The sequence below is a fragment of the Hemicordylus capensis genome, chromosome 4 (assembly GCF_027244095.1).
Source record: "Hemicordylus capensis ecotype Gifberg chromosome 4, rHemCap1.1.pri, whole genome shotgun sequence".
Taxonomy (NCBI): domain Eukaryota; kingdom Metazoa; phylum Chordata; class Lepidosauria; order Squamata; family Cordylidae; genus Hemicordylus; species Hemicordylus capensis.
In genome coordinates, this window is record NC_069660.1 from 163,177,839 (window position 1) to 163,190,566 (window position 12,728).

Sequence of the window (12,728 nt, forward strand, 5' to 3'; positions counted from 1 at the left end):
TATAGGCCTCCTTTTTGGAGTGATTGGGAGGAGCAACCTGCTCCATGATACCCTCCATTCATAGAAGGCTAAATACTGAATCAGCTATTCCATTACCCCAAACAATAGCAGATTAGGGTAATTCAGTGTCCTCAATTGTTTTCAACAGATATTTTGGGTGCTGCTACCGGTATGTGGGCAGAAAATGCCCTACACAAGATCTGAGTTGTTATAAGCAAGTTAGACAAAATCAGAAGTCCCTTTAAAGCTTATCCTTTGACTCATACACACACACACAGATTTACATTCAAACTCTTTATTCAGCATAAGCGAAATACGATTGACTTTTCTGATGTCTTAGAATTAAGTCACATAATGCTGAAAAGAAGTGCAAACTCATATTTTAGATTGCATAGTGATAGTGATTCACTTCTTGTCATCAGACCAACTAATTTCATAATCCTTATATCTTCTCTTTAGTATTTCCACAGTCACTGAATGATCAGCTTTACCATATCCCTGTAAGAACAAGAAAATAAATACTGCCTATAATAATTATTCCCAAAGAAAGAGCCTATATGCAAGAGGTTTTTTGCTAGTGATTACCAACCCCCATTTATTTAATGAGTAGTTAAGGGAACCACATAATTTAGATCAGTTAGGCCCGATTACTCTTCATGTCTGGCAAAAGGACAAGACTCTTTCTTCCTACAACAGTAGTAAGGAACACATGGGAAAAAAGAATGAAGAGACGGGGGTATGAAATCTCTATATCCAGTTTCATTGGCGAGAAAAGGAAGTGGATTACAGTGATTCCTAAAGTATCAGTGAGCTTTTATAAATTGACACAGACATTTTGATCTAATGCCTCTGACATTGTGCCCTAGCTGCCCTCAGTTCCAGTACAGTAATATTGTTGGAGCTCCTAGGATAGCAGTTGCCCTCCATTCTCAAGGCAGTATGGTGGTACCATATATATGTATTTGAATTGCCAGAAATAAGGCTGCTGACAGTCCCCGTAAATGGCATCATATAGGCTCTGGGGCTGTTGGCATTGCCTGTTGCTACAGGGGTGTACTATAATTGAATGGATGCGTTCAAAGAACCGGGGGGGCCCCGGCTACACTCCTCCCTATGTTCTTCATTGTTCCCTCACTCCAAGGGGCCGCCGGAGAGAGGGGTGAACATGGGCTCCCTCTCCCCTACCTACGCCCCTGTATTGCTACACAGAAAAATTGGAGATTAGAGGACTTTTGTCCCTTACCAAGTGTGTAAGCATCCGGTAGAAGGGCATGGGGACAAGGAATTCCTTTGGATGAAACACAGGGGAGTTGGGATGGGAAAGATTGTTATTTTATGGCTATTTATGATGGAATACGGCTGGACCTCTTCTTAACCACCTTTAATACACAATATAGACTTGCAATATAATCTTGGCTATTCCCTCTAGCAAATCATAGCTCAACCTGTCATTATCAGTGATGTAGGTGTCTTGGAAATGTTTTCTGTGCAATTTTTTCCTAAAGTGTTTCCCCCCACTGAACATTTTAGTATGCAGAATTTCCCAGCATCCTAAACAGATCATCATCAGACCTGGCACATTATTTGACATCTATATTTAGTAACACTTACTAAAAAAAAAAAAAATACACAGTTATTTTTACATGTTGTACAAATAGCTGAATGTTTTTCAAGTAGCCAATCAGTTGAACTAAATACTTGGAGAACAAAAACCCAAAAATACAAATATGTGATTTAAATATCGTTTCAAAAACGTATGGCATGATGTTGCCAAGTGTCTTTCTTCCTTCGATGGATACATTGTGATGTCATACATATCTCTTTTTCAGTTTAGGCATTATAACCATACATCAAAATAAGCCAAAGGCAAGTAGTATTCCTTCAACTCACAGTTTTTGACCACAACCTCCAGAGAATAAGAAAAATGACACACATTGCTGTGTGCTTACTTCATTTTCAGCTATCTCATCATAAGATCTAGATTTCCTTTTACCTGCAGTAAGTGTTAGATGTGACTTTTCCACACAAAAATACATTTGAGGAAGATTTTTCTGTTTTGGAAATTTTCTACACAAAGAAATTTCACCACATATCCCTGGGAATGATCTTATGGTCCTTCTGCATGGTTTGTTTCTATTAATCTTTTAGATTAATGTTACTTGCCATTAACCGTTATCACTGATTATAAAATGATATTTTAATGGAGAATCATTCTGAAGGATTCACATTTTATTTAGAAAGCTTTAAAAGACTATTTTTATTTGCTCTGCATGTACAAGAGCAATGGTCATTCTTAGTGCACTGTGCAATGGCTAATATGTTTATATACTAAGTGAACGTGTTTTCTCTCCCTCTCTCTATATATCTAATACATAGAAACATGAACACAGAAGCTCACTTCATAACTGTGCCTTCTTGCAAAAAATCATATTTCTTTGAATTATACTTACGAGCTAGTAATGTATTTCTACATGAAAATTAAATCATATTTAAGCATTAGCAGTAGATAGCACTTACTGTAGAAAGACCAAACACACGCATTTTCTTGTCTTTGCTATTATGCTCGATTTTTCCACCTCCAAGACACTTGCATACAAAGCCCAGCTTTTCTATTTCAGGATTTACTTTTTCAAATATGTGATCTACAAAACAAAAATAGTTATTAAGTAGAATACTCTGAATACTTTCTAAAAAGAAAGTACAATGGGGGATTGTGTATGTGGGTTAAAAAGCAAAGCAAAGCTCTGAAAGCCAGAATATCTGAAAAAGGGGGCAAATGATTAATTCTGCTTCACTTGAACTTCAGCATCCATATATCATTTGCACTGGGCCTTTCAGGTCTGGAAGAAATCAAATATTATCATGAAGTAATATTACCATCTTGTGGCATGCTAATACTCAAGAAACATAAAACCAGAGAAATGCTGGGTTTATTCTGTATATTCACCGAGATTCACCGAGTAACAATAAGCCAGCCAGTGTCTCCCTCTCTCCCCACCCCACACACACACACACTCTCTCTCTCTCTCTCTCTCTCTCACACACACACACACACACACACACACGTCTTTATGTGAAATGGGGACTATTGTGATCTACCTCACAGGACTGTTACAAAGATGAATAGGATTGCAAGTGTGACAAGTTAAGACTCTTTGCTTAGCATTTTAATGTGAAATATTTCTGGCCTTAGACATTTGGTCTTGTATGCGCATTGTTGGTTTTAACTGGTTGTTTCTACTTTTATTGTACACCACCTTAAGTTCCAATTTTTGGAAGAAAGGCAATATATAAATCAAACAATCCTAGTATCCGTTTTTAACAACTGACTCTTATAGGAAAGTCAAGCAGCATCTTTCACTTATCAAACCATTTTCAAGGGTCATCCTATATCACTTAAGAGATGTATATCTTGGTCTTGTGGTAGGAAGCATGACTCGTCCCCTTAGCTTAGCAAGGTCTGCTCTGGTTGCATTTGAATGGGAGTCTAGAAGTGTGAGCACTATAAGATATTCCCCTCAGGATGGATTTGCTCTGGGAAGAGCAGAAGGTTTCAAATCCCCTCTCTGGCATCTCCAAGATAGGACAAGATTTATTTATTTATAGAGGAGAGCTGGTCTTGTGGTAGCAAGCATGACTTGTCCCCATAGCATAGCTAAGTTCCCTCCCTGGCTTCTCCAAGATAGGGCTGAGAGAGATTCCTGCCTGCAACCTTGGAGAAGCTGCTGCCAGTCTGTGAAGACAATACTAAGCTAGATAGACCAATGGTCTGACTCAGTATATGGCAGTTTCCTATGTGGAGAAAACAGAAGCAACAATTTGGGAGAGGAGAGCTGGTCTTGTGGTAGCAAGCATGACTTGTCCCCATAGCTAAGCAGGGTCTGCCCTCGTTGCATATGAATGGGAGACTTGATGTGTGAGCACTGCAAGATATTCCCCTCAGGGGATGAAGCCGCTCTGGGAAGAGCAGAAGGTTTCAAGTTCCCTCTCTGGCTTCTCCAAGATAGGGCTGTGAGAGACTCCTGCCTACAACCTTGGAGAAGCCGCTGCCAGTCTGTGAAGACAATACTGAGCTAGATAGACCAATGGTCTGACTCAGTATATGGCAGTTTCCTATGTTCCTAACTCTTTTATGAACAGGGCAGAGTTCCTCAAGTATGTGCAAGTATAAGCAGAGAAATATTTTTAAATGGGGTGCCAACTGCTGTTATATATAATATCTTGTGCAGCTAAAAAAATGATTTAGGTTTAAATACATACTGCTTCCCACGGAGGAGGAATGTCTCTTTAGGCCAGTGATTTTCAGACTTTCTGCCTCATGGAAACCCTTCCCATATGGATTCATTTTCTGAAAAATACCTGCATTTTTGCCATTGAAACTATGTATTATAGAAGATTCTGGGACACATTCTAGATGGGCAAACATTCAGTAGTTCTAAGTGGACTCTCCTGAAATTGCACACTGTGGAAGAGGATTATGGAATAATGATCAAACTGTCTTTCAGACAATCCTGTCTGCCATATATTCTCAATGAAAAGTTCTTGCTAATTTTTCAAGGCGCCCCAGATTTCCCTTCTACAGCCTGCAAACCACTGCTTTACGTGATTTTCTACACACACCCCTACCTGGCATATGTACTTAAATATTGCAACCTGAGAAAAAATATTGATCTCCTTCAGTGTTTCTTCACAAACAAGTTAAGGTGGTTAAAAGCTTACCTACCATTCAACTGAGACAAAGCAGACTTGGATGTAGAATAGTAAACAGATCACTGAATCAAAAGGAGTTAACTGTTTGTCTGAATGTTTTACCTAAAATGTTGTTTCTTTTTCATACTATTCCTATAATTAATATGTTAACCTGTTTCAAGCAATGGCAAAAGGACATAACTAAATTTGTTTGGCAAGGGAAAAGACCAAAAATTAAATTTAAAAATTTAACAGATGCTAAAGAAAGAGGTGGTCTTACCCTGCCTGATTTAAGGTTGTATTTCGATGCTGTTTGTTTGACGTGGTTAAAGGAATGGATAACATTAAGAAATCCCAGAATACTTGATCTGGAAGGATTTGATAGGTTTGGCTGGCATTCATATCTGTGGTATGATAAAAGCAAAGTGCATAAAGACTTTCTTAATCACTATATAAGAAGGAGTCTAATGGGAGTGTGGGTAAAATATAAAAAATGGCTAGAATGTAAAATTCCATTATGGGTATCCCCAATTGAAGCTTTGTCACATAAAGAGACAAATATGGAATTTGAATGGGGTACCTATAGGGATTTGTTATGTTTTCAAGAGAAGGGCTGTAAATTAAAAAACCTAAACAAAGTACAAAATCTAGTTAGTAACTGGTTTCAGTACCATCAGCTAAATGAAATTTATAAGAAGGATCTTAAAGTTGGATTTGAGGATCAAATGTCGAGATTCGAGAAGGAGAAAATGATGAAAAATTAGTCTCAGATGTATAAGTTGTTGCTTTTGGAGGAGACAAGAGATGAAGTGGTTAAAATGACTATGATAAAATGGGCTCAAGATGTGGGTCCTAATATAGATATGGCTGCTTGGGAAAAATTATGGAAAACTGATTTAAAGTTCACTGCATGTTATACTTTAAAAGAAAATTACTATAAGATGATGTATAGGTGGTATTTGACACCGAAAAAATTAGCATCCTCTATAATAAAGAGCCTGTGTGTGCGCCCGTGTCTCTGCGCCCGTGTCTTCCTCGGCTGTTCTGGGCATGCACGGAGCGCATGCCCAGAACGTCCAAGGAAGATACGGCCGCAGGCACCAGGCGGCCATGATGAGGAGAGTGGTGGGCCAAGAACGGACTACAGGGAGGGCAGTGGCGGGACCAGCCCTGCCACTGGAACATACGAGGCAGCGGCGGCGGGGAGAAAAGACAGCAGCGGCAGGGAGAAAAGAAAGGGGAGAAAAGACAGGGCGGGTCCGGCCCAACTGCAGGAAAGGCGGCAGCGGCGGATTCAAAATGGCGGCAACAGCGGGTCCGTCCCAGCCGCAGAGAAGGGAAAGGGAGCGGCGACGGGACCGGACCCGACCCGGAAGGCAGAGAGGCTGCAGGGACAGGACCGGGCGGCCCAGGAGAAGGGACCAGCCCAGAGGCGGCAGCGGCGGGTCCAGCCTGGCCGCGGAGAGAGGAGAGCCGGTGGCGGCGGGTCTGGCCCGCCCGCCGAAAAGAGCAGGGAAGGGAAAGACAGCGGGGGCAGGCGGCCCGGCCGCGGGGAGAGGAGAGGCGGCGGCGGGTCTGGGGGAGGAGGGCGGGGGAAGCCAGCCGAGGTGGCAGCGGAGGATGCGGTGCGGATGTGGTGCGGCTGAGGCTGCGGCGGACCCGCAGCCTCGGCCAGAGGAGGCGGAGGGCCCGGCCGGGAGACGGGCTCGATCAAGCCCCGGCGGCCGGGACAAGCCTCGGCACAGCAGCCCCCAGGAAAACCAGGAGCCCGGCTGGGCGGAGCAGAGCCGGGGTCCGCCTTCGCCTCTCCAAGTGTGCTGGCTGGCTCTCCCTCTCCCCCTCCGGAAACCAGCAGGCAGGCAAGCCCAGCCCCGCTGGGGGGTGGGCGGGGAGATGGGCTGGCCCCCTTCCCCGCTAGGGGGTGGGCGGCGGTGGCACCCTCCTCTCCAAGACGCGCAACACTCGCGCCTTGCCGCCCAGAGGCTTCCAAACACGGCGGGCCTGAGGGAGGAGGCAGGGAGAAAAAGCAGAGCAGCCGGCCTTTGCTTGCAACAGGCTCCTCGCAACTCTGGCGCCCGCCCTGTGCTTGAGGTGGCCCGTTCCCTGTCCAGGAACAGATCGGCAGCGCACGAGCTGTGTGCACGGTGGATGGCTGCAGTGAATCCGGGTGCTGCTCTCCTGGGAATGCGCATGGCGCTGGACAGGTAGAAGAAGACTGGCAACCCTCTGCCCCGAGGAGCCTGCAAGCTAAAATCCGAAGGAAGTGGGAACAGGGGATTGAGAATGTTAAGTATGTTAAGTATCATCCCACTGATGTGAACATGCAAACATTTCTACACAACTCTTCTAGCGGCCCGGGCACCCTACTAGCACCCCTTATTTTAACGGACTTAAAATTACTAGTTAATTTATAAAAATGTTTCAAACAAATGTTGGAAATGTGGACAATGTGAAGGAACTTTTTTTTCATATGTGGTGGTCATGCGGGAAGGCAAAGGCTTTTTGGGATATGATATATAATTAGCTTAAGAAAAAATTTTAAATGACATTTCCTAGGAGGCCAGAATTCTTCCTGCTGGGAATAACTCAAGGAGAGTTCTCCAGAAGAAATTTAACATTTTTAATGTATGCAAGCACGGCGGCTAGAATAGTATATGCACAGAAATGGAAAGACAATAAAATCCCCTCAAAAGAAGACTAGTTGATAACAATTTTGGAATATGCTGAGATGGCAAAACTTAAAGCACTTATAAGGGATGAAAATTTGGAATGTTTCAAAGAAGATTGGGAACCATTTTTACTTTACTTAAAGAACTATTTTTCTAATATGGGCCTTTCAGCAGGGTTTGAAATATAGTAATAACAGCAGGTTGGGTTGGATAAAATCAAGTAGCAATATGGAATATGAATGTTTGAATTATTATTATAGCAATGGTTTATATGTATAGTTAATGTGAACCGCGCAGACAGGTAAGCGGGAAGTCAATATTTACTTAATTAAATAAATGAATGTAGTTGGATTGTAAAGCTATTGTAAAAGCCAATAAAATTTTAAAATGCAAGGGGGGGGAAAGTTAAATTTCATTATCTATCAAAGTGGGAACTTTGATAGATAAATATCCCACTTTCAGGTGTTAGTAACCATGGTCCCTAAGGCTACATTGTGTAGCCATGTTCAGCTTTCCAGCTAGCATGGAAACAGCTTCATTGTTTTGGGGTACCATATCTTCCATTTTAACACATGAGGCACTTGTAAGATCCATTTTCAGACTTTTCAAATAAGATATCTTGGCCTAAGTATACAAAAGTCCAGCTCTGTGTGGAAGCAAGTTAAGAATTAGGTTTCCTTACTTTCCTCTATTTAAAGGATAAAGACATACAATATCCCTGTTTAGAAGTTTTTCATAATTGTGGTGTCCTTTCTAGATGCTATAAAAGTACCCTAATTTTATTATTCAAAGTGAGTAACTGAGCCCCAAATATACCTATACATACTTAAAGGCATATTTATATACCACTTTTCAACAAGAAGTTGTCAGAGTGGTGTATAGGAAAAGGAATGAGAAGGCAGTTCCCTGTACTAAAGAGATAATCGATCTCTAGCTCATAATCTATTTCACACACAGCAACAGCCAATGGGAATATCATTATGCTGAACTGAATTCGAGACAGCTGCTTATCTCCCCCTAAATACAGGATCTTTTATAAGGTGCCTCTCTTAATCCAGTTAGCAGGGCTTAGTCACATATACACACATGCATATTGTCTACAATCCGAAGCAGGTTGTGTTCCTTACGTGCTCCTCTCCCGTAGGTGAGCCAGAACTAAAGCAAACTCTTATATGCGCTATACCCACCCACCCACCCAGAGTTTATGCACACGTTTGCATGCCTATGGGGCCGACCGACTCGGCCACCAGCCGACAACAGTCCCACTCACTGTGGAACTCGGCGGCCGAGGTGCCTCTCACGATATCTCGGTATTCGTCACCGCTACCCTGCACTCGCAAGAGAATGTATTTGAAGGTGCCGTCAGGATCTATCTCCGCCTCTGGCACTAAACTCAGCGGCTTTGCTGCCTCCGCCATGACCAAACCTCTCTGGGGAGAAAAGAAAGACCAAAGCCAAGGAGGGGCACGAGGGGCGTCTGTCAGGCCCGCGCGCAGAGCGAGGGACGAGACCAATCGCAACAAGCCCATCTTCTCGTCCCCTCCCCCCCCACGCCTCCCAAATAAGAATGGCGCGTTCATGGCCCGCCCCAATAAACAACCAATACGAAGGTTCTCATTGGCTCTTGCCTTGCAGAGAGTCGCTAATTGGGTTATCGTACTGCGACGGGGGGGATCCTTAAACCAAGCAGAAATTTGCGTTAGTCTCCCGCAAAATATATAACGTGACATGACAGCTGGAGATTTTTGCTTAGAAATTCATGCTGCGTAGTGCGTAGAATATGATTAGGTAGAAGTGTGTGAATGCGTAAGGCTCGATCCAGCCAGTTAATATCCGTGGTTAGTTTCAGTGGGAGAGGTATGAGGACGTGCTTGAATCTCTCCACCGAGATCAATGAACTTGAAATACTTAGCATTGGCTGGGTCGTACCTATTTTAATTTATGCATTATTTCTTTGCAAGCTGCCTCTTCCTCTGGTTGTCTCCCTCGCTCTCAATAAGTGTTACAATACAAAAATGAAAAAATAGAGTTTAAAGCCCCAAAATGAAGATTTCCTTTATTCTACCAATTTTATATTATATTTTATTATTACGTCTTTAATAAACGTATACAATTTAATTTTTTTTTAACATTTTTAACCCGCTCCCCGTTTCTTCAAGGAAATCAGCCTAGTGTGCATGGTAGTCCCTCCCACGCCCACACACACCCCCGCCCAATTTTATTTTCACAATAACCCTATGAGCTGTGTGTGGGCAAGGGAGTTTTTTACTGGCCTAAGGCCACCTAGTAGATTTAAGGATGAGTGGGGATTTGAACCTGGATCTCTCTGGTGTAAATCCAACATTCTGTATGACAACACACTGATTGTCTAGAACTATAATCTTAACAATAGCTCTGTGAGGCCGACCCAAGGTCAGTCAGAGATTTTGTGTGTTTGTGTATCACACAATTTAAGTCAAAATTAAATACATTCATCACTTCAACAAGCTATAAATTACATTCTTTTGTTAAGACCTTAAAAATCTATAAATCAATCAACTGCCATACACAGCTCAAAAAGAAAAATTCCTGAAAACCCCAACTAATTATCACTACAGAATCTATAACTTAGCTGGGAAAAGATAAGAAAAAACAAACTATAAATGTCCAGGATATTTACTAGGAACATTATAAATATCCAGGATGAATGCACTTCCTGCTGAAATTAGAGCTGTTCCATCCCTGTTGGCTTTTAGGAAACAACTGGATACACATCTCTTCAGCCAAGCGTTGGTGTTTTATGAATATTTTAATCTAGTACCATTTTTATATGTTTTAACTGTTACCTTCTTGGTTTGTTTTATGCTGTATACTGCCTAGAGACTTCGGTAGTGGGCAGTATACTAATTAATTTATTTATTTATTTATTAGATATACACATTGATATAATATAAATTGATATCAATATAAGTATAAACAAATTATATAAAGTATATTTTTTTACAAATATTGACAGAAATATATGCATAAACGTAAATATGGACATTCGTGTAAATAGGCATAAATATAAATATAAAGCAGGCACCAATATGGTCAGGCATAGATACAATCCCAGATTATTTAAGATAAAAAAGCCCTCCACCTAATCTATGCAACTCAAATTAAAAGACTCCATACTCCTCGTCACTTACCTTTATCTCCAGCAATATTGCTACTTTTTTTAACATCAATTTTCATTTTCTACATTCAACGACAGCATTAGGACTGACTTGCAAATATGCTGTCAATTTGATAAACCTGATCAATTACCAGCTTTTAAGCACCCTGTCCAATACTGTTGGTTCTCTGAGATTCTTCCAATGGGCAGCAAAAGTGAATCTTGCTGGTGTTAGCAGATATGGTCATAGTATTTGTATCTCTTTAGGGAGTTCATCAACATGGTTTAATATATACGACTTAGAATCCCTGATCAAACATATTTGAAACATTTCATTTAGTTTGTTGATTATTCCCATTCAGTGAGTTTCATGAGATTCAAACTTGGGTCTTCTCAGTTTAATTCCAGCATTAATCACAAATAACTGGAGGTTTGTGCATACTTTTCATCACTGAAGGTTTTGCACCATCATGTTGCATAAACAGTAAACACCATTCATGTAAAACAAAAAAAGAAAGACAGGTAAAGATTTGGCATGGTCTGCTGGGAACTTATTTGAAATGCCACTGAAATTTCTTTATTTATTTTTACATTTATATCCCACTCTTCCTCCAAGGAGCCCAGAGCGGTGTACTACATACTTGAGTTTCTCCTCACAACAACCCTGTGAAGTACTGTAGGTTAGGCTGAGAGAGAAGTGACTGGTCCAGAGTCACCCAGCTAGTTTCATGGCTGAATGGGGATTTGAACTTGGGTCTCCCCGGTCCTAGTCCAGCACTCTAACCACTACACCACACTGGCTATGAATTCTACCTCACAGTCTTTCATGGGACAAACTATGGACCAAGCACATACTATAAGAACAGCACATTTTTAAAGGGTGTGTAATAAAAGAGCACTGATTTGTGCTGCAGACCTGGGCATTGTGTGTCTTTTGTGTAAGAAGTTAAGTCCTGTTCAATAGGACTTATTAACTAAATGTTTAGGATTGCATTTTGTGAATACACAAAACTTATGCTGGAATCTCTGGATCAGTTACTGGGGAAGAAAAATCATCAGTTTGTCATCACAACATTAAGAATCCTACTATGTCAGCTAGTGTGGTGTAGCAGTGAGTGGTGACTAGGACTGGGGAGACCCAAGTTCAAATCCCCATTCAACCATGAAATTCACTGGGTGATTCTGAATCTGAACCAGTCACTTCCCTCTAAGCCTAAGCTACCTCACAGGGTGGTTGTGAGGATAAACATAACAAGGTACACTGCTCTGGGCTCCTTGGAGGAACAATGAGATAGACATGTAATAATACAATTAAAAATGCCCATGAACATAAACATAAACACTGGAGGAAATATTTACTTTATTGCCATTATTTAACCAAACCTTGAGCCAACTCAAATCACAGACTTCTGCCACCAAGAGCCTGTCCTCTTAGATGCCATAGCATTGTGTCCACCCCAAAGTTTTCTTTACTCAAGGCACATTCAAATGTGAGGCCCCTATGCCAATCCACTTGTTATGAATAAGGAATTGACTGCTTTGCACCCAATTCTGTTTAAACCTGAGAAAGAGGGGAAATGTCCTCAATTTTGAGTGGTTCAAAACCAGAATAAATTTTGAACCACTCCAAATCATAGACACGAGCAGAAGTGTGCAAACTTCAACTTTTGGTTCAGGCTGTTTCTGTAGCTCTGTATCCAACAAGGAACAATGGAGTGATGTCATAGCCATGGGTCAGGCATCTGGAAGAACTAAAATGGTAAAACAAAACAAAAAGTAGGAATATGTATACTCCACAGTTCCACCAATAATTAGTCCATGCCTAGGACATACTCAGATATCCTGGTACCAAGGCCATACCAGATAAAATCTAATGGTGCATTCCCCTTGTAAGTTGAGGAACTGAAGAACTCAGAATTCCAAAATAACTGTTGTCTTGATGAATTGCCAGGCACGTTTCAGCCTAAATGAGGCTTTCTTCAGTGACATTGCTCCAAAGTACAAGCTGTTAGTAGTAACTTCATTTTATCCACCAGATCAAAAAGTGCATCAATGGTCGCTGTATCAGGTGTATAGAAAGAGCTACTCCACAGAGCAGTCACCTTAAGTGGCGCAGATAGGAAATGCTTGACTAACAAGCAGAAGGTTGCTGGTTCGAAACACCTACATCAGGCAGTAGTGATATAGGAAGATGCTGAAAGGCATCATCTCATACCTCCTGTATTCTACCAAAA

The 12,728-nt window shown here is 41.5% G+C and overlaps 1 protein-coding gene across 1 annotated transcript; it reads right to left on the minus strand.

Annotated features, from left to right (window-relative positions):
* Positions 1–279: 279 nt before the first annotated feature.
* LOC128325311 (14 kDa phosphohistidine phosphatase-like) lies at positions 280–8,915 on the minus strand. Its single transcript, XM_053250963.1, has 3 exons — positions 8,629–8,915; positions 2,518–2,642; positions 280–498 (listed from the first exon to the last, which is right to left on the minus strand). The coding sequence occupies exons 1-3, from the start codon at positions 8,885–8,887 to the stop codon at positions 406–408; spliced, it is 477 nt and encodes a 158-aa protein (XP_053106938.1). The 5' UTR covers positions 8,888–8,915; the 3' UTR covers positions 280–405.
* Positions 8,916–12,728: the final 3,813 nt, after the last annotated feature.